The 20,926-nt window shown below is 34.9% G+C and overlaps 3 protein-coding genes across 3 annotated transcripts; 2 read left to right on the top strand and 1 right to left on the bottom strand.

The window, feature by feature from the left end:
• Positions 1–108: 108 nt before the first annotated feature.
• LOC105108599 (ferrochelatase-2, chloroplastic-like) lies at positions 109–6,290 on the top strand. Its single transcript, XM_011002953.1, has 11 exons — positions 109–163; positions 283–424; positions 584–914; positions 1,234–1,377; positions 1,626–1,727; positions 1,974–2,077; positions 2,160–2,286; positions 2,617–2,769; positions 4,701–4,801; positions 4,933–5,134; positions 5,796–6,290. Exons 2-11 carry the CDS (start codon positions 342–344, stop codon positions 6,018–6,020), a joined length of 1,572 nt encoding a protein of 523 aa, XP_011001255.1. The 5' UTR covers positions 109–163; positions 283–341; the 3' UTR covers positions 6,021–6,290.
• Positions 6,291–6,674: 384 nt separating this feature from the next.
• On the bottom strand, positions 6,675–10,222 carry LOC105108598 (serine/threonine-protein kinase SRK2A). Its single transcript, XM_011002952.1, has 9 exons — positions 9,917–10,222; positions 9,640–9,714; positions 9,444–9,545; positions 9,285–9,338; positions 9,073–9,165; positions 8,880–8,972; positions 7,464–7,568; positions 7,282–7,380; positions 6,675–7,198 (listed from the first exon to the last, which is right to left on the bottom strand). The coding sequence occupies exons 1-9, from the start codon at positions 10,034–10,036 to the stop codon at positions 6,878–6,880; spliced, it is 1,062 nt and encodes a 353-aa protein (XP_011001254.1). The 5' UTR covers positions 10,037–10,222; the 3' UTR covers positions 6,675–6,877.
• A 5,346-nt stretch (positions 10,223–15,568) lies between these two features.
• On the top strand, positions 15,569–18,606 carry LOC105108597 (patellin-3-like). The gene is made up of 4 exons (XM_011002951.1): positions 15,569–17,107; positions 17,202–17,326; positions 17,434–17,569; positions 18,040–18,606. Exons 1-4 carry the CDS (start codon positions 15,803–15,805, stop codon positions 18,292–18,294), a joined length of 1,821 nt encoding a protein of 606 aa, XP_011001253.1. The 5' UTR covers positions 15,569–15,802; the 3' UTR covers positions 18,295–18,606.
• Positions 18,607–20,926: the final 2,320 nt, after the last annotated feature.

Raw genomic sequence — 20,926 nt, 5'->3', positions numbered from 1 at the left:
GAAAGAGTGCAATGAAGTGGTGTTGATTTTTCTAGTTTGTGATAAGTCACCCTCCACACAAGTGGGTGTTAGTACTTAGTACACATTTGCCAAGAAACATGAATTGAAGAGAAAAAAAGGACCTCTTTCTCTCTTTTTACCAAGGCTAAAGCTCATCGACACTGTAATCACTAATCACACTCTTAACTCTCCTTTTTGCTTGAGAAAATTTTGCATTTCGAGCTTCTGGGTTGTCATTATACTGATAGAGTAACAAGACCCTGAATTTGGTTTTGAATTTAGACATCTTTGAATCGGAGAAAGCAGAAACAAGTTTGGTTCTTTTGTGTGTTTTTATTCAAATGATGATGAATTGTGGAGCAGTGAATGCTACTACTGCTTCTTCAACTTCTTGGTCTGCTTCTCACAGCTCCAAAGTCCCCATGTAAGACAATTCTCTCCCTCTCTTTTTCTCTGGTTATTAACTTTAGTGAGAATTTGAGTTGTGGGTTGTGTAGAATTCTGGATTTTGTTTGGTGTGGTAGTAGAACTTGATGTGAAAGTTGATAGTTTGATGTGTTTTCTTTGTTTCTTGCTGTCATAGGTTGTTGCCTAGGGCAATTTGTACTACACAAAGGATGTGTTGTGTCTCTGGTGTTCATGTGGATGCTTGTGTTAGTTTTAATGTCTCAAGAAATTGTGCTGTAGCTAAAGACTCACTGGGTTGGTCTGGAACTTCACCATCTTTATATTCTAAGCAGCCATTCAGCAAATTTTTGTTGCCTTTGAAAGCATTAGTGACTTCTACATCTCAAGATTTTCCCATTGCATCACTTATCGGTGAAGAAAAGGTAGGAGTTTTGTTGCTTAATCTTGGCGGTCCAGAGACTCTTGAAGATGTGCAGCCTTTCCTTTTTAATCTTTTCGCTGACCCGGTAAGAGACTCTTGCTTTTGCATTTGATTTGAGAGCACAACTGTTCATATACATTTTGATTTAGGGACTGGAATGGATGTAATAGTATTTTAGGCCAAATAGATATATATCTTTAGGCACTTAGAGTTTTGTACTGTCTGTTATGCTATGCATAATTGAGTAAGGGAAGCTGCTAGCTCTCTTCATTTTGTTGACACAGAGTGCATCTTGTACGAGTACCAACCAGTTGAGATAATCATGAATTTTGTTACGCTGATCATTTTCATTAATGATTCTCTACTAAATTTGATTCTATTCATCTTACTTTCTAATATAACAGGACATTATAAGACTGCCAAGGTTGTTTCGATTTCTTCAAAAGCCCTTGGCGCAATTCATATCTGTTGCGAGGGCACCAAAGAGCAAAGAAGGCTATGCTTCAATTGGTGGTGGCTCTCCTTTGCGGCAGATTACTGATGCACAGGTATGATCTTGTTTTTCCTTTTCAAATAAGCTTGTGTTTTCTTAGTAGTTTATATTTGTTATCTCAATATCTCGAGCATTAAAATAATTGAATAGAATCAGAGCAAGGTAGCTGATGGGAAGTCATTCCTATGCTGCCAGGCACATACACACCTTAAGAGCATTTTGCTTGGAAATTGGTTTCCTTGTTTTCCCAGGCAACTGTTCTCTTGTTTGAAATGTCCTTTCTTGTCTATTGTCTTCATTCAGGCTGAAGAATTGAGGAAATCCCTGTGGGAAAAGCAAGTCCCAGCAAAGGTATATGTTGGTATGCGCTACTGGCACCCGTTCACTGAAGAAGCCATCGAACAGGTACTCCTTTCAGCTTCAGTTCAGTTACTAAGTTCTTTCCTGGTAACGTTCAGTGAAATCTTAATACACCTTACCATTATGTGAAAGCTTCTAATATCTTAATACTCCTCTATGGATTTGAAATACTTTCTCCAGTCATTCCTAAAGTAAAAGATAAACATGCCTCATGTAAGTTTCATTATCTGATATATGGGATTTGAATGAAGATGTCGTGGTTCTAATTACATATCTTTTATTTCTTTGTAGATAAAAAGAGATGGAATCACAAAGCTCGTTGTCCTTCCCCTTTACCCACAGTTTTCAATATCAACTAGTGGTTCTAGCCTTAGACTTTTGGAGAGTATATTCCGGTGATTAAAAAGCACATGCTCTATCCATTTGTGATGCTCCAAAAATGTAATCTAATTTTGATGCTTTCTAATGGTCAACCAGGGAAGATGAATATCTAGTAAACATGCAACATACAGTGATACCTTCTTGGTACCAGCGTGAAGGATACATCAAAGCTATGGCAAATTTGATTGAAAAGGAATTAGAAAAATTTGACTGTCCTGAGCAGGTAATACCTTGTTGAACGCTTTTGAAGGATCATGTTTGTCAAATTTAATTTCATAGTTCTTTTATTAATCTCTTACAGCTAATTTGAGTTTCCATATTGACTTGCTTCTTTTCTTGTTGTTTGTAAATTAAAAATGTGGAAAAGTACTAAAGTACAGCTGGGAGCTAACCAAGTACATGTGGATGTGGATGTGTTTGTGTTTGTGTTTGTGTGTGTTCATGCCGCTCTTGTATTTGTCTATATCAAAACATTTTAATCCCTTGTCGTTGCTTTAAATACTTTTAATTATACACAAAAAATTTAACCTCAATCTGAGAATGTGCAATACAGGCTGTGATCTTTTTTAGTGCACACGGTGTGCCACTTGCATATGTGGAAGAAGCTGGTGATCCATATAAGGCAGAAATGGAGGAATGCGTGGATTTGATAATGGAGGAATTAGAAAAGAGAAAGATGATAAATGCATACACTCTCGCTTATCAGGTATTCTTGATGTCATCTGATGAGTTGTTCTTGGTGTATTTTGATTCACAAATTATCGATAACTGTATGTGATTGGTTGACTTGCATAACATGCATGGCTTAAAAAGCTTGGCTGTATTGGAGAAAAGTTAAAGTGTGGACTCCACTTTAAAACAGTAGCATGTTCCTTTTGAAAACCTCATTCGAAAATGAATCAAAGAATTTTTTTTTTTTTTTTGAAAAAAAAGGATTAAAGGGCTGCTTACAATTTTCTTTACTTTGCTTGTGAGCTGCCAAAGATTGTTGATTCACAAGAGAAACATCCTTGGTTGAGAAAACTGAATATTTGGCAGGAACAATAAAATAGTTCCGATTGTGGGACTAGCTGACTTTCTGAAAGCAAGTTCATATTGCTGATATTTACTGGAGTCTAAAAAATGGCTCAGAAACTTATAGCTGTTTCTATTTTGAAACTTATACCCAAGGTGCAGTGGTGGAGAGCATATAGCATACTGGCTTTTAAATAAAGAGATGGCAGAGATAGTTGGAAATAAGAAAGAGGAAGGAGTTGTCAAATGAAATCTTTTACTCGGTCACAGTTCTGGCCAAGTGTTTTGACTATGAAATTGATTGACTATGCTATTGAACAGCACATAGAAAAACACAAAACTAAGTGGTAGAGGCATCATCTTATGGTAACATCTGATTTATATTTCTGAGTGAAGAGAATAGATACTAGAAACAAAAAGTTGATGTCAAAATAATGCATTAACACTAAAAGAACGGTAATGATGTGTAGAGATATCGGTGGAGATATTCACAGATGTGACCTCTGAAGTGGAATTAAGCTGCCATAGTAGATATAAGGGGCTCATTTTGTATTCTACATGAATATCTCTGTGAGGTTTGTGTTTGCTTATTGTAATAGCTTAATACTGAAGACTTGAATGTCCTTTCAAACATCATCTCTCTTTTGCCAACATGATGAGGCGATGCATTCCAGAGTGGAAGATTGAAGCTGTATCCCTTTGCCTACAGAATTATTGGGGACTGTCAATATCCAAAAATCCATAATGGCAGTAGCACAACCCTGCAACCAAGAAACATAATTACCAGAAAAATATGAACATTCTAAGGGTTCATAAATTATCAAGAAATCTTCTTTATCCATATCTAGTGAGATCATCCTTTTTCTTTCTCCTTTCCTGGCCATAGTTTCAGGTTTCATCCACCAATCTGCTCCATCAACATTTTCTACAACATCCATTAATCTTAGATATGAATGAGGAAACCTCACAAGGCCACCTTCAGGAATCCCAAACAGAATTGCTGATATTCCTATTATCATATATACATTACCAAGTATGCAAAACCAAGTCATCTTCTTCATAGTGAATATGGATTGAGTGAAGTAACTTGTACTCGCTGGCTGAAGGAATATATGTTACAGCAAAGCATTGAGTCCTGACATAATCACCACAAGGATTAGACAACTTGACTAGTTCACGGGAGTTATGTTCTCACACGCAAAAATACCCCCCTCCCCTCTTCTAAGACGTTTCAAGTCATGACCTGAAGGAATTACACTGACATCACCATAACCATCCAAATACAACTCAAACTTATCACATAACCCTACCACTACCATCCATCATCATGAAACAGTGAGTTTCTTTCATGATTTCTACTTCCAGTCTAAATGAGATGACAGTCTAATCTTATTTAAAATTGAATTTACTTGTAATAGACTGTACTAAAACTGCTAGAAAAGTTTTTGATTTATTTTTGTTTTTTTGAGTAAATATCTTCTATGATTTGATGAATTCTGTCGCAAGCATGTCAATGCTAAGGCCTGAGGTTTCTTTTTTTCCTTTTATTTTTCCATGTTACATGCTCTTCTTTTTGCATTCAAATTTCACTGCAAGTCATTGATGGTCTGGATATTCTAACAGAGCAGAGTTGGACCTGTGGAATGGTTGAAACCATATACTGATGAGACAATCATTGAGCTTGGGAAGAAAGGGGTAAAACGTCTTTTGGCTGTTCCAATTAGGTAAGCAATTTTTCTATAACCAAGTTAAGAAATTGAACTTGCTGTTATTTTTACTAGAAGTTGGTTCACTGATCGCTTGATGTTTTAATTTATGCATTGAAGTTCTCAAAACTTCATTCTCTGATTCACAGCTTTGTTAGTGAGCATATCGAGACCTTGGAAGAAATTGATGTTGAGTACAAAGAGCTGGCTCTCAAGTCTGGTATAGAAAAATGGGGACGTGTTCCTGCACTAGGATGTGAGCCAACCTTCATTTCAGATTTGGCTGATGCAGTGATTGAGAGTCTTCCATATGTCGGAGCTATGGCAGTCTCAAATCTAGAAGCTCGACAGGTACCCTTAATAATCTTTTCAACAATTTAGAAGTCAAATAAGATGCTTGAAGTTTTCTGTCATGGATGCCAACATCTAACTTCTCAATGCCAATGAAACTTTTCATCTACAAGATTGTTAGTCCATGTGTACTTTCCTGTCTCACTTGTCCCCTCCCTCTGAGCATGTATGTGTGTAACACGTTTGTGTTTATATAGATGAAATGAACTTGAAAGACCTTCCATCATAATAACTACAGTTGCCTACCCCAAGTTAAACATGAACCCTGAAGGGCCCAACAGTGTCTGCTTTCATAAAAGCTATTTCCCCTTCCCAGTCCTTGCCTCTTTAATTTATGTCCATCCTATTTGCATTTGCATCTCCAAATTAGCAGAGTTATGACTGGTTGGGCTATTTCTGAATTTCAAATTTTTGCTCCTTTGGCATCCCCATTAAATTAAGCAGAATTGCATTAATCACTTTTATGACTACAGGAATATTTTGAACACTCATATTTCACTTATTTTCTCATTGAATTGGAAACCAACTTTCTCCACCGTTATCTAGAGGAAAGCATGCTAGGATGGTCGTTATCTCTTTGTTTCTGTGCTGATGAGCTGCATGTTTTACCACTGACTTTTACTGATTTTTTCTCTGATAATTGGTTTGGGATTTTCTGCAGTCTTTAGTTCCGCTTGGCAGTGTAGAGGAGCTGCTGGCAGTTTATGATTCAAAGCGAAGAGAGCTACCATCACCTGTGACGGTATGGGAATGGGGTTGGACAAGAAGTGCAGAAACCTGGAACGGGCGAGCAGCTATGCTGGCAGTTCTTGTTCTATTGGTTCTTGAAGTCACCACCGGGCAGGGGTTTTTGCACCAATGGGGTATTTTTCCATCGTTCCATTAAACACCACTACACGACCTTTCTTATGCCTGGTGTAAATTTTGTTGCCTAAGTCAAGATGCGTAATTTCTTATGCATCATACGACTTTAACTCGTATATATGCTGAATTGAACACTCTGGCATTGTTGTTGAAGTTCATAATTGGTGGGATTTGGGTTAATAGCATAGGTACTGGCAGTGCAATCCTTCAATGGGTCAAAAGATAAAAAAAAACAAATTGTATTACAGAGTTATATTATTTTTCATCTAATTACAGAATGTTCTTTGATTTATCCACATGTCAACTTTCTGTCATCACATTGTCCGCATCAAGTCTAAGCCCCTCCCTGCAGTCAACTAAGAATATAGCAGCGACTAGGCATAATAAAAAAAAAAGAATATAGCAGCGACTAGGCAAGCCATGCTGCTTCATGCTTCTTTTAGATCCCCTTCATGTCCTGGAACTCAATTATACAATGCTACGTAACCCCTGCTACTTATATTGTCCCTTAATGTCTTTAAAGTAAATGCTTACATCAGGTTTCAACCACCCTGGGTTGTGGCTGGGTGGTCGAGCCTGGCATGGTTTGCTTCTGTGAAGGTTTGAACTCCCATAAATTATTCGCAAATTGCATTTTCAGATGACAGATATTTTCTACCTTACAATCCATCCATCATTTCTTACAGTTGAAATCCTTAGGGGGGAATCAGTGATGCATTACATGAACAATGATAAAAGTTGGAACATCCAAAGTTTCAGGTTCACAAATTCATAGGCTTATGCAACAGGTATTACCTATTATGATACACATGAATAGAAAACTACCAAGGTTCATATGACTAGTGAGTTTATGTAATAATTAAACATAGGCCATACGGCTCAACTGATTTGATACTCTCCACTTGCATGAACCTCCTTGACCCTCTTGTCATATTCATCTTCGTCATCTTCCTCTTCTACCTCTGCATCGATGTCTTCCTCTTCATCTTCTTCAACTTCCCAACCGAAACCTTTGACAGGCTTGGATGATGGAGGCTGTTGTCTTGCCTCAGCCACAATTTTCATTATCTCATCCACACTTTGAAGAGAAAAGCTTGGATTATCTCTTTGGTAATAGATGGCTTGTGCTGGCTCCGTCAGTTCCTTTGGCAAGTTCTTTAAGAACCATGGGTGGCTTTTGATTTCTGAGAGTGAAATTCTCTGTAACAAAACTCTTATCAATTTTCAGACGCTGATTTACAGAAACTTAGTACTGCAAAATCATGCCATTTAGAGAATTATACCCTGGAAGAGTTTGCAACGAATATGCGAGATAGCAGGTTTCTGCAAGCTTGAGATACATGAACATAGTCAGGGATTTTGTATTGGACAGCCATTATTCTCTGCAAAAACATCACAAGAAGGCAAAAAATATCAGTGATAACTCATGGATTCTTTCATAACCGGATATGATAGAGATGTTCACCTCAATTGTTTTCCTAAAATTTCTAGGGTCATCTTGGTCTTCAAATGGGTATGCCCCTACCAGCATCACATAAAGAGTAACTCCACATGACCAAACATCTGCCAACTGAACCAGAAAAGGAACAGAATATTGAAATAGAACAAGTTACTACTTGTAAATCCCACTTGTATGTAACAACATTGGAGACGGCCCCAAGAACCAGAGATTGAAGAATGCAATGCAGAAAAGAAGAGCCAGTGAATGGAATCAATGTTATATTGACAGAATTCTGAAAGAAAAGCAAGCGCAGCATATTGTGTTTTTCACCTCCAAATCATGGAGAGTTAGTCACTGTTCATCATTTGCTAGAATTTATTCATAGTCTAATTATTTAACCATTTTCTAGGTCATCTGTAGAATCAGGTCTTCAACACAAAGTCTACAATATACATGATCAAATTTGGGGGATTGGCCTTTCTACATCCAAAACCAAGTTCACCTGCAAAGCACCCAGCACTTCAGCCTCCTACACCTTGTTGGTCACATACATGAACACAACTACTTAAGAATATTAACAGAGTAACTGTAACTGATATCAAATCATTTCTGTTATTCAAGATCTTTCAGATAAAACAATTTGCTGAAACTTGAAATGATAGAGCAACTGGGGCATGCCATTCAAGGCCTAATGTCTTTGATATCATCTTTTTATATATATTTTGTCTTCAATTTGCGCTTTATGATTGTACAGATCATGGTTTCTGTATTCAATCTGATGACAAAAGTTGGTAATGCAAGCTCAAGTGACAAATCAATCAGCAGTTCATCTGCTAGTATTAATCATACTAATAGTGCCATATTGGTCAACACAAATCCAAACACAAAGCAATCTTTTCAAGATCTGCCAAAACCCATTTTAGAAACCACATCACTCATGGACCTGAAGTGTCTATAAAGCCAATTTTATGCTAAAAAGATAACAAGGCCATATAGAACAATCAATAGGATGTAATAAAATCTGTTATAGGCCTTGCATGTGCATTCAAGCTTATCCTTTCATAATATATTATGGGAAATAAAAAAAAAATGTCCACCAGGAAATAAACCAAAATGCATCACATCTCCTAACTCAAATTAAGAAACCATGTGCTTAATGCTTGAAAATGACAATGCCCTAACACAGACAGAATTTCGCAATCTCGCTCATAAAAGAAATGGATTCATACTTGTCCCAGCTAGCACCTAATCCTTTTCTTATGGTTGGATATTGGAAGGAGGATTAGGTCATTCAAGATAGTGCTGGCTTCACTAGTGATACACAACAAAAGTGCAGATGTGGATTAGAAAGTGGGTTTTGTTGAATCTAGAACAAGACCAATTCCTTTTGGTGACTAGATATTTAATTTGACAACACAATGGACGAAAAAACAAACTTACCTTGCCATCATACTCTCTCCGAGAGAGAACTTCCGGTGCTATGTAAGCCGGAGTTCCGACCGTTGATTTCGGCCTTGAATGCAGCAAAGAGGACTAAACCAATACGGAACCAAGAATGTTAAGAACATTAAGAAAACACTCTGTAGCTTATAACCAAATTAACAAATCAAGTGTGATTAAGTGAGTTCCAAACCTTAGAGTAACCGAAATCACAGATTTTCAAGCGAGGTGCCGGACTTCCATCTAACAGTGTGTTTTCCAGTTTCAGATCTCTATGGCAGATTTGCTGTTAAAGAACCAAAAAAACTCCCATAGACACATTCAACAATTGTAACAGTTTCTTGTGATTAGGCAGGAAAGGTGAGATTTATCATAATTATAAAAAGCTCCGAGACTTGCTTATACCATGTTGTGACAGTAATTAACCCCAGATATCAGCTGCTGAAAGAAATATCTAGCCTGAAAAATTCAAACAAATGACAAAAATCACACTGGAATACTACCAAGTAATTGCAATTAATGAATTAAAACAAAAGGAATCAGAGAGAGTGAGTGAGATTTAACCTCATCTTCACTAAATCTACCAGCATTGCAGATTCTTTCAAAGAGTTCTCCACCAGCTGCATACTCCATCACAATTGCCAAGTGTGTTGGGGTCAAAACCACCTGCAAAAAGATTGAGTTCCCTTCCTTAATTAATAATCAAACAGGATTACTTTTTTTTTAATTGTAAAAATTAAACCCCATTTCATAGACTTGCCTCCTTGAACCGAATTATATTGGGGTGCCTTAATGATCTGTGATTTATAATCTCCCTTGCCACGTTCTCATCTATCTGAAAACCCAAAAAATTCTCAATCTTCCTTCGTTGTATTTCACAAGACAAACAAAGAACCAACAACTTGGATACATCATTATCAAACTTTTTAAGGATGCTCCATATGAAAAAACACAAGACTTTCTCTAGAAAAAGTTAATTTTCTCAGGAACCAAACAGAAAACAGACAAAGGAGTTAGAAGAGAAGAAAACAGATTACCTTATGACCTCTTTCAATGTATTTCATGGCAACAAGTTCTTTGGTCTCTTTGTGCCTCAAAAGCCTTGCTACCCCAAAATTCCCAGCTCCTAAATCCTTCACCAACTCATATTTCTCCATCTTCTCTTTGTCACTCACTATGCAATATGCCTTCTTGCTTTTGCTCAACAAACGTTATGCTGCTCCCTGCAATATGCATGTGTAGATTATTACATGCAGACTCTCTTCCCTTTATATCCTGCTCATTTCTTGGTGTCGCTCATGCAGGTGTGATTCTCTTTAAAAATCTGTATATAAAATATAAAGAAACAATTGTAAGCAGCCCTTTAATCCTTTTTTTTCTTTGTACAAATATATTATAAAATATGAGAAATTCTTTTTTTTTTTTTTAATCTCAACTGTTTGTGAGAACATTTGTGTCAGTTCTTCGTATCTTTCTCCTAGTTTAATCTCGTGAGAATGGTCAATGGCCTGGCCCTCGAATACAATTTTTTTCCTTTTTCTAAGATTAGGATATCTTCTTCTTCTTTTTCTAAGTGAAAAATGGGAATTCTTCTTATGATTTTTTTTCGATCTAGTCTTAAATTATTTATTTTCAAAATTCATGCATTCATGATTTCTTGTTTTTCAAAACTTATAAAGAATTTTAAATCGTTAGCAGAAAAATGTCGTTCAAGGCCGTTTTTCTATTAATTGGATGACCAAATGCATCTTTATATTAATTAATCTTTATAAATCAAGATTAAATTTATTCTTTTTATTCTAATTGAAAATAAACTACTTTTTTTAGGATATGAGATATTCTAAACTAATTTGCATGATAATTAAAAATAAATTATTTTTTCTGATAATTTTAAGGATGTATCTTTGTCTAGTGTATTAAGAAGACTTTAATAAATTCTCTTAGATATTAATTTTAAAATTAAAATTCAAGAAATAAGAAAATCATAGTTTTTTATAGATAATTATTTTTTTAACATGAATATTTTATCAATGTTTTTATAATAAGTAATTTTATTGGTTGAATTACTAATAAATATAAAATTTTTAGAAAAATACTTGCTAATAATATATTTTTATCAGTTATTTATTATATGTCGTTGAAAATATATCCTAAATACTAACGGGATATTATGTCAGGGATAATTAATTTTCTTGTAATTGTGGACCTACTCAACTATTCATGCAAAAACTAAATAATTTAGAAAGATTTAACTTGGCATATATTTCGGATACTATAATTCAGAGAGTGAAAGGTAAAGAGGGAAGGACAGTGAGTGCACATGGAGGGGGTGTTGAGTTATTAAAAATTGCTGGGGAAAAGAAGACAGAGTATGGGAATCCATGACTAACAGCTTGAATCCAACCACTGCCTCTTCATTCTTCATCAGTTTTTACACTTTCTATTTGTTTATTCTTCATTTTTAGGGTTTTGGATCTCTAAAAACGCCGGTGTGCTAGGAAGCGCAACACGGCAATCTTGACTTTTTGAATGCAGAGGGATCATCACTTGACTTGGATCGACCCCCCCTCTTGACTTTCAAGCTTCTTTCACACTTTGTCTTCCTATTTCTTTGTATATAAATATCTCTTGAATAAAGTTGTGCTTCGTGTATAATTAATGGGAGTTAATCGAAATCTAATATTAAGTATTCAAAATGATATAATAACATTTTCAGATTAAGGATCAGTTCATTAGAATTCGAAAAAATAAGCAAGTTTTTTAGTTTAACCATCAAGCTTATCCTTTAGATTATATAATAATTAACAAGAGACGTTATCAAACATAAAAATTAAATAACTAGAATGGTCTGGTAAATTCTTTTAATTATTTGAATTTGAAAAGTCAAGAAAATTAATTAATCATTTGTTAAATAAGCATGCGTGAAGTAAATGCTCATGTGTCCATGGCCATCTGTTCCGTCTCTGTCACTTCATTAATTTTGGGTGTTTTTCAGCTGAAGAAACAAGTGCATGAATCCCTTAATTTCTTCCCGTCTTCTCTTCTCAGAGAGCAGATCGATCATGGATGCCATGATTTGTTTCTCCTTGGGATAGACTGACTAGTCTTTGCACTTGCTTCTGAAGACTGCAACACAGATATGGACAAGACTTCCCATGCCATAACCGAGAATGACAGTCGCCTTCTGCTTCACGTCGGCTCATTTTCTGCAAAATTAATGTTTTTTGTTTCTTTTTGTTTATTAATGGTGTTTTTTAATAATTTGTGTATTAAATGAAATCAAATTTTATTTTTTAGACCATCTGAAAACATACTTTTCTTGTATTGATTAATGAATTCAAAGAAATAAATTTATTTATTTAACTTTAACACGTCTCTACTTTCGTTATCTTGTATTGATTAATGAATTCAAAGAAATAAATTTTAAAAAAAAACACGTCTCTACTTTCGTTATCTTTTTGTAATTTAACACAACCATTAAATTTGGGTCCGAGGTTTCAATTTTAAGGCCAAGCGGCTCATCATGTCAAACTTTAGACAACTTCTAGTGTACATCCAATACAAGAATTATAAATTAAAATTGGGTCAAGAGGTTTTCTTTGCCCAATTCATATGGGTTCGAGACTCAAACAAGTTTAGACTAATTGACCTAACCCAATGACATATCTGGTGTGAAATGTAGAGCCGAACCATTGACAATATGCTTGGCACAAACGAATCACTTAAAGACTCGAGAAATGGGTCTCGACTGGACCCATCTCAGCAACCAGTAAATCCCAAGACTAGTTTTGACTCGGGGAAGAAAATAAATGAAATTACACTTTACATTTTTAATCTTTTTTTTAGATTAAATTCTATCAATTATATTTTTCAATTCATATATAAATATATAATCTATTAGCAACTTCGGGTTTACGGGTTCTTCTCTATAATTTAGCTCTTTGCCAATCACTTTTAGATGCACATAATATAAAAAATTAAATTTAAGTAAATGAACAAGTTCCTAGGGAAAGGAATTTGGCTGACATGGGATGAAGCTAAGAGGTAGGTACATATATGGTGTAAGATTATTGATTTTATTCTTTACTAATATGATGATTCTAGTTTTATTAGATAAACAATATAATACGTGTTAAATGATAAACCTGTAATATTTTTATTTATTTTTTAATATTTATTATACAACCGAAGCCAACATCAACCGAAAACATAAAAGACAAAAAACTATTGTTGGAGTATTAGTCTGGTTATTAAGTTAGTGTTCTCTCCGTTGTTATGATATGATCTAGGTTTAATCTCTTATGGGAAGATATGATAAAAAAAAAATTATTACACATGCATAAATATAAGTATGGATTATATGTTTAAGATTTGATTAAAAAATATTTAATTGTAATACATGAAAGTTAATCCGAGAATATTTTTTTATTATAATTGAAGAGTTAAAAAACATAATGAAAAATAAAAGCATGAACTAATGTTATTTAATTAAGAAATATTGAATAAATAGTTTGTGTACTCTTTATTTAATTAAGAAATGCAAACGGAACCTAATGTTAAATCACTTATACCAAATAATTTCTCCTAATCCATGTAATTAACTTTCATTGCATAAACGTATTAACATTGATGGTCATAACTTATAATATTCAAAAAATAACAATAAAAATAAAAATCAATTAGAATTGGCACAAAATTAATTGAGCTAGCAAGCCTGGAAAACACAGATAAGAACGAAGGCTAGAACAACAATCCGAATAATATACCGTTATATTACAGCCACTCTGTGCTGCATAACTCTCAATAGTGCAACCAAGACATGTTACTAAAAATAGCATAATTCAATGGTTGTGCTGCTTGGAGTAGCGCAGCCATTCTCTTGAGATTTTCATGCAAGAAGTACTCATCAATGGGATACAAGTCTAATGTTGCTGGATTGTTTGGAAAACCCAGCAAATATATTTTTAAATTAAATGACGAGTCTTAGTCTAAAAAGAGATATTGTCATGATAAATTATTTGACTGATTAAAATGGATATAATTTTTAATTTGATTGTTAAATTAAATTTAAATTTTTTTAATAAATTCTCCTTGTTTTATACTAGAAATCTATTTGAAATTGTAGTAGTGATTGTGGTTGAGTTCAAAATATTTTTCACTTAAACATGTATTATGATTATGATGATGTTATTTCATTTTTAAAAAAATATTATTGATTTCATTATATCAAAATAATTTAAAAACATTAAAAAAATTTAAAATTTAAATAAAATATTAATTTTATTTAAGAACTGCTTTGCAAAACATAGTTTAAGTTAACTTTTATAACTAACTAAAATTGAGAAAACTTTCAAATTAAATTTAAAAGTTGTTATTTATATTATTTTTATTCTTTTCTATTTAATTCTAGATTCTTACCTTAATCTAGGATTTATTTATGTCAAAAATTTTATCTAACAACAAAATTTCAAAGATTGTGCAACTAATAAAAATTTTATTAGTTGTGTGACTCTTAATTAATGCAACTAAGAAAAAAAAAGAAAAAGAGAAAAGAAAAGAGTACTATTTCTCTAATTTTTCTCCAATTATGTTATTTTATATAAAAAAAAATTGGCTGACTGTGCTATTTAAAAAAGAAAATCGCCAATTATCTAGCCAGCCAAGTACTGTTTATATCCTCTTATTTTAAAAATGTGGACAAAACCTTATTTATAATGGTTACAGTATATCAATGACTTCGACCGTTTCACATAATTAGCATTCATTAAATCCATGTATTATCATTGATTGCCACAATTAATTATTTTCAAAAACACCTAGTTCTTGGAGGGTTGGCACCTCAATTGCCTTGGGCTGGCCTAAGGCAACGAGGAATATCAAGCACCTTGGTCCCACCTCTTTTCCAACGGTTGAGATTATCCTACTGGATGACACGAGGATATTTGGTGTGTCCAACACATCCAACGGTCTCATTTTCATCATCATTTCTTCTTTCTTTGCAGGCTGTTGTAGGGCCCATTAACACCCCAAAGATACACACAGACACACCACAACGCCTAAAAAGAAGAAAATGCCTGCACATCCGCCGATGATTTCTAGCACTGGGAAGGGTAAACTACACTTTTGTCCCTCTAGATTTATCAACGTCCCATTGCTATTAGTATGGTTTCAAAGCTTTAAATGTTCTCCTTATACTTTTTAATAGTTTTTAATTTCATCCCTAAGCACGAAGCAGCTAGTAAAATTAGACCAATCACATATCCGACGTGCTTTTCACATCATATAGAGGGATCCTATCACATTTTATACTGACAATGGAACTTAGAATTTTTGCCCACGTTAAGCTATAGATACACAAATTCATCATAGAATTAGTGAAAATATTTGAATCTATGAGCTTGGACCAAAATCTAGATGGATTTTTTTTCTTTATCGGAATTTATTGGAGAGTTTTTTTATTAATTTATTAGGTTTTCGAACATATAGTAAAAATGCTAAAAAAGAAATAAAATCAAGTCAAAGTTTTTAAGAAAACAAATCTATAAATCTTGAGCTATAGGGGTATAGATGAAACATTGGTCAATTTAAAGGGACAAAAATGTTGTTTTCCCTATAAAGAACCGTTACAAAATAGGGCAAAGATTGTGTCCATCATTCAAGAAAATTAACAGCAAATGGATAGTTATGGTTCCCCACACACACACAGAGAATCATAGACTTCATGCTGGCTTTGTTTTCAGCTTGACAGCTTGGCCCTCTAGCCCACCCACCACCCCCCACGACTCCACTCTTTATAACTCCCCCCCTCTTCCTCCCTTAAACCCTCACCATACCCTCAAAACACTTGCATTTCAAGAATTCAACAGCCATAGCCCTCTCCCTCTCTTTTTCCATCTCTAGCATTTCTTGTTTTGTCTTCAAGAATGGCAGAGGTGGCACAAAACGTGAGTCAAGAACAAGTGGTAGTGGTAACTGATGTTCCACAAGCTGAGAAAAAAACACCAGCCCCACCAACAATGCCAGTGGCGGGGAAAGAGCTGCCATTGCCCGTGCCTGAGACTGAGGAGGAGCCAATGAAGCCAAAGCAGGCTGAGGAGGCTGTTGTGGAGACTGAGGCTTTGAAAGCTAGTGGAGGTGATGATGAGAAGATGCCTCAGTTGGTTTCTTTTAAGGAAGAAAGTACTAAAGTTGCTGATCTTCTTGAGTCTGAGAAGAAAGCACTTCAAGAATTTAAGCAACTTGTTCAGGAAGCACTTAACAAGCATGAATTTAGTGCTTTAACAACAACACCAGCACCAGCTAAAGCAGAGGAGAAGAAAGATGTGGTGGTGGCCTCGGAGGAGGATAAAAAACCAGCCCAAGAAGAGGAAACACCGGCAGTAACAGAGGAGAAGGAAAACGTTGAGCCTCAAGTTGTAGCAGAGAAAGAAGAGAAGAAAGAGGTGGTGGAAAGTGAGGTTCTTGATGATCAAGAAAAGGTGGCTCCCGTTCCTGCTGTTGCTAGTGATACTACTGCTGTTAGTACTGTGGATGATGATGGTGCCAAGACTGTAGAAGCCATTGAAGAGACCATTGTAGCTGTCTCCTCTTCAGTGGCTTCACAAGAGGAGACTTCAGCTCAGGCTACAAAAGAGCCTGAGGGAGAGACAGAGGCTGCCTCAACATTGGACGAGGCAGCCAAAGAAGTTAAGTCTGAGAATGTGGTGGAAGTGACACCAGAAGTCGTATCAATCTGGGGCATACCACTTCTTGCTGATGACAGAAGTGATGTCATTCTCTTGAAGTTTCTCAGAGCCAGGGATTTTAAGGTGAAAGATGCCTTCACCATGCTCAAGAACACAATTCGCTGGAGAAAGGAGCTCGGCATTGATGAATTGCTTGATCAAGATTTGGGCTGTGATGATTTGGGGAAGGTGGTATTTATGCATGGTCTTGACAAAGAAGGACACCCAGTTTGCTACAATGTCTATGGGGAGTTCCAAAACAAGGAGCTTTACAAGAATTCATTTTCTCATGAAGAGAAGAGGCAGAGATTCTTGAGGTGGAGAATTCAATTCCTGGAAAGGAGTATTAGGAAATTGGATTTCAGTCCTGGTGGAGTCTCTACCATTGTTCAGGTTAATGACTTGAAAAATTCTCCTGGACCAGCTAAGAGAGAGCTTAGACAAGCTACTAGACAGGCACTTCAATTGCTTCAAGACAACTATCCAGAATTTGTGGCCAAACAGGTATATTTGTTTGTTTCATTTCTTGATTCCTTTCCTTTGTGTTTGAAAACAAACTAACTCAAAATTGATTGATTCTTTGGTGTTTACTCGGCAGATCTTCATCAATGTGCCCTGGTGGTACCTCACAGTCAATAGAATGATAAGTCCATTTTTAACTCAGAGAACAAGAAGCAAGTTTGTCTTTGCTGGTCCTTCGAAATCTGCAGAAACCCTCACCAGGTTTGTCCCAAAAGATTTCAATTTGCTATAGAAAATGTCTTGGCTTTCTGACATGCATTTTTGTACTATTGGGCTGTGAGTTAAAATTTCTTTCTACCATCAATCAGGTACATAGCTGCTGAGCAAATACCAGTGAAGTATGGAGGACTAAGCAAAGATGGTGAATTTGGCACAGCTGATGCTGTTACTGAGATTACTGTGAAGCCATCAGCAAAGCACACTGTAGAATTCCCAGTCACTGAGGTACCCTTTCTCTTTTGACTGCTAAGGAGTACTTACAAATCTTGCTTATTAAACCTGGACCGTGAATTGGATCGAACCGATTGAGCTGTGACCCAAACATGTTTGGGGTTTTATAAAAGATAAAGGGGAAAATAATATAAGTTGATGTAATATTTTTTTAAAAATAACTTTTTTCGATTAATCTAAGTTAAACCAGATAATCCGCTGACATACAACTTAGGATTTTATCGATCCCTGTTTGGATTTAACTACTATGTTTAAAACAAAGGCAGTTTCTTTTTCCTTTGGAAAGAAACATGTGACTTTGTCTAACTAGGAGCACCTAGAATGGTGTTTCCTTGACAAGGGAATCTTTCCTTGGGAACTCTGAACTATGCAGTGATACAATCACGGGTTAAATTTTAGTATGGTCATTATGACGTTGTTTTACTTTTTTTCCCTTGATTAACGTTAATCTAATTGATCTGCAGACATGCCTTCTGACTTGGGAAATGAGAGTTGTGGGATGGGATGTGAGCTATGGCGCCGAATTTGTACCAAGTGCCGAGGATAGCTACACAGTGATCATCCAAAAGGCTAGAAAGGTTGCTACAACTGAAGAACCAGTGGTTAGCAACAGTTTTAAAGTTGGTGAACCTGGTAAAGTTGTTCTCACCATTGACAATACCACTTCCAAGAAGAAGAAGAAGCTCCTCTATCGCTTGAAAACCAAGCCTTGTTCTTAATTAACGCACTATAGTGAAACAACAACAGAAGATTTTGCTTACATGCTTGCTGCTGCCGATATTACCAACATGATCATGTCACATCTTGAAGGTGTTTAGTTTGAGGCTCTTGATTGTTATGGAGGAGAAGACATGGAAATCTTGAAGCTGCTATTCGTATGTTTAATTATATTTTTGCTATGATGAAATTTGTTTTAGATTTTGAGAATGGATCAAGGAGAGATTGTGTGGGGATAGGGAAGAAGCTCCAATAATAGTGCCAAAAGAATCGTGCCAAGAATTTTCTTTGTAAATTCTTTATGGCTTTCTTTCTCTCCTTCCATGTAATTAAATATTTATCTTTTGGACATCCTATGTTTTTGTTGATATTAACGAAGACAATATTTCTTTCTTACCTTATTCTTCTCTTTCTACGAATTCTTGTTGGCATAGTCTTGAAATTTAATTCAGATTGATTTTTAAATTACTTGGATTATGCCTTATATTTTTTCTTTATTTTTGTAATTTAAATCTAGAGTTTTTAAATCCGATTTAAGTTTTGAGTTTTGAGTTTTGATCAGGTAGCTTGAGTTTTTCGAATTAATTTTGATTTTTTAAAAAATTAAAACAATATTATTTTAATAAAAAAATAAAAATTAATAAGTTGCAAGATCAACCAGGTTAATCTGTTAGGTTAGCTCAAGTTTTGACTTTAGGTATTTTTTTAAATTCGGTTTGATTCCAGTTCTGGATCGACCCGCTAAACTAAGTTTCAAAACTATACTTAAATTAATACCGAGATTGTTAGTCCAAATTTTAAAATTTTTAATATACCCCTCACCATTATGTTATATCAAGTTTGCTCCTAAAGAAGTGTTTGCATAGATTTTGTTTCCAAGTCTCTGAACAATTTTGATTAATCAATTGAAATCTTTTATTAGAAAACACTACCATTTCTTAAGAAAATTTACATTTTAGATGGAATGAAAGGTTTAATAGAGAAATTTGAAATTTGAGGGACAAAATTGATTAAAAAAAAAGTTCTTGAGACAAAATTGGTCTGTGATACAAAAACCAAAGAACCATGATGCTGTAGGATTATCAGTTGACTGTAGCTTCCGTCTAGATCTCATAGTGCCTTCCTAGTTATGATCATTATCAAACAAGAAAAAAATAATCTTTAAGACTTCTATTTCCAATGCCATGCTTGCTTTTATCGAGTTTGAATGAAATAGGATAATTACACTTCTCTTCTCTGGGATTAAGATAATACGATACTTGGAGACAACTAAGGCAATGGACCCATGTAATGATCTCTCTTTGCTTGTCGGCACTCGTTTTGAGTTGTGTTAGCCTTACCTAAATGCTTTTTGTATCAATTTTCCATTTGTTAATCTGCTTTTTTTCCATTAGTCATGAAGAAGATTGGGATATGTTCTATCTTCCAAGAAGGTGGAGGTGGATGTTCATCATTAACACTAACATTTTCAAGTAAAGTTATTTAGTTAGGTTCATGATTTAGTTTAGATCTCGTATCACTTAATAAATAAGTAAGCCCTAAAACTATGTTATTTTAAGGATTAAAAAAAGAAGTTAGAATAACTTTGTTTGAAGATTTTTTATAAAATAAAAAAATTTGATTGCGGTTTAGTTCACCAAGTTGCTTGGTATTAATCGAGTTAACTTTTATAAAAAAAATTTTAAATCTAATCCAAGTTAGATTTTAAACCGAAAAGACCTGAGTTGCAAGCTTTAATACATAAAAAATTTCATTTCATTTTATTTTAGTTTTCTCCATAACAGAACTACTCCTGCTTGTTTTTTCATGCCATCATTGATCTAAAGTAGCTAACATGAGAGAGAAGAAATTCATGCAGAACCTGAAAATAAACAGCTTCAGTTTTTTTGGCTGCTAAGTGAGTTAAAAACGAGGTGGCAAAAGATCATTCTCTGACCTGGTAAAGTGAAAGATAAAGGCAAAAGCATGTTTTGATGATGTAGTCGGCCTTAGAAAGGGCAAAAAATGAAGGAACAAAGGCAATCAAGATGCATATTTTCAGGAGTCATTATTTTGCCTGATCACGAGGGTCCAAGTCCAAAGTGCAAATTGCAGTTCCTGGCAATGGCAACAGACCCCATGTGCTTGCTTGGCTCTTTTGCTTCAGCCTTCTCTACCCTTTAGTTATCCATTGGTAGCAATGCGTGGAGGGAGCCATATAACATTGTCTTCGGAAGTGTGGGTAGTATAGTAGCCATGCCAGCGGTTCTGAAACCATTATGGGTCAACCTAGTGATCTGCCGATCTAGACTCGATCGGCTAAAGCATATTCAAGCATTTAAAGTGAAGTTCAACAGGTAGAGCCATTTGAAGAAATGAAAAATGAGTTGCATCTAAATCTCTATTATATATTTTTTAAAATCTTGGATGAACTCTAACTAATTTAATGGAGTCGGGTTAACCTACTAAAATGTAAAATTCTTTCAATAATAATATATTTTATTTATAAAACTCGAATTCAAGATTTAAAAAAAAAAAATAAGCACAGAAGCACTTAAACCTATCACCATGCGTAAATCTGACTTATACTTGGGAAAGTAAGAATTGAGAGAGGGGAAGTGATGCATTTTGTCGTGTGGGGGGAGCAATAGATTT

This window comes from Populus euphratica, unplaced genomic scaffold (genome assembly GCF_000495115.2).
Source record: "Populus euphratica unplaced genomic scaffold, PopEup_1.0 scaffold196.1, whole genome shotgun sequence".
Classification (NCBI taxonomy): Eukaryota; Viridiplantae; Streptophyta; class Magnoliopsida; order Malpighiales; family Salicaceae; genus Populus; species Populus euphratica.
Note: the sequence above shows the minus strand (reverse complement) of the source record. Positions and strands in the feature narration are given on the sequence as shown.

Coding starts and splice junctions, on each gene's coding strand:
- LOC105108599 (XM_011002953.1), top strand. CDS start 342: ATGATGATGAATTGTGGAGCAGTGAATGCTACTACTGCTTCTTCAACT. Junction 1,378..1,625: donor GGCAGATTACTGATGCACAG/GTATGATCTTGT, acceptor GTCTTCATTCAG/GCTGAAGAATTGAGGAAATC. Junction 4,802..4,932: donor CTTTTGGCTGTTCCAATTAG/GTAAGCAATTTT, acceptor TCTGATTCACAG/CTTTGTTAGTGAGCATATCG.
- LOC105108598 (XM_011002952.1), bottom strand. CDS start 10,036: ATGGAGAAATATGAGTTGGTGAAGGATTTAGGAGCTGGGAATTTTGGG. Junction 9,166..9,284: donor TTAATTACTGTCACAACATG/GTATAAGCAAGT, acceptor GTTCTTTAACAG/CAAATCTGCCATAGAGATCT. Junction 7,569..8,879: donor GGAGAGAGTATGATGGCAAG/GTAAGTTTGTTT, acceptor TTTCTGGTTCAG/TTGGCAGATGTTTGGTCATG.
- LOC105108597 (XM_011002951.1), top strand. CDS start 15,803: ATGGCAGAGGTGGCACAAAACGTGAGTCAAGAACAAGTGGTAGTGGTA. Junction 17,108..17,201: donor CAGAATTTGTGGCCAAACAG/GTATATTTGTTT, acceptor TTTACTCGGCAG/ATCTTCATCAATGTGCCCTG. Junction 17,327..17,433: donor TCTGCAGAAACCCTCACCAG/GTTTGTCCCAAA, acceptor ACCATCAATCAG/GTACATAGCTGCTGAGCAAA.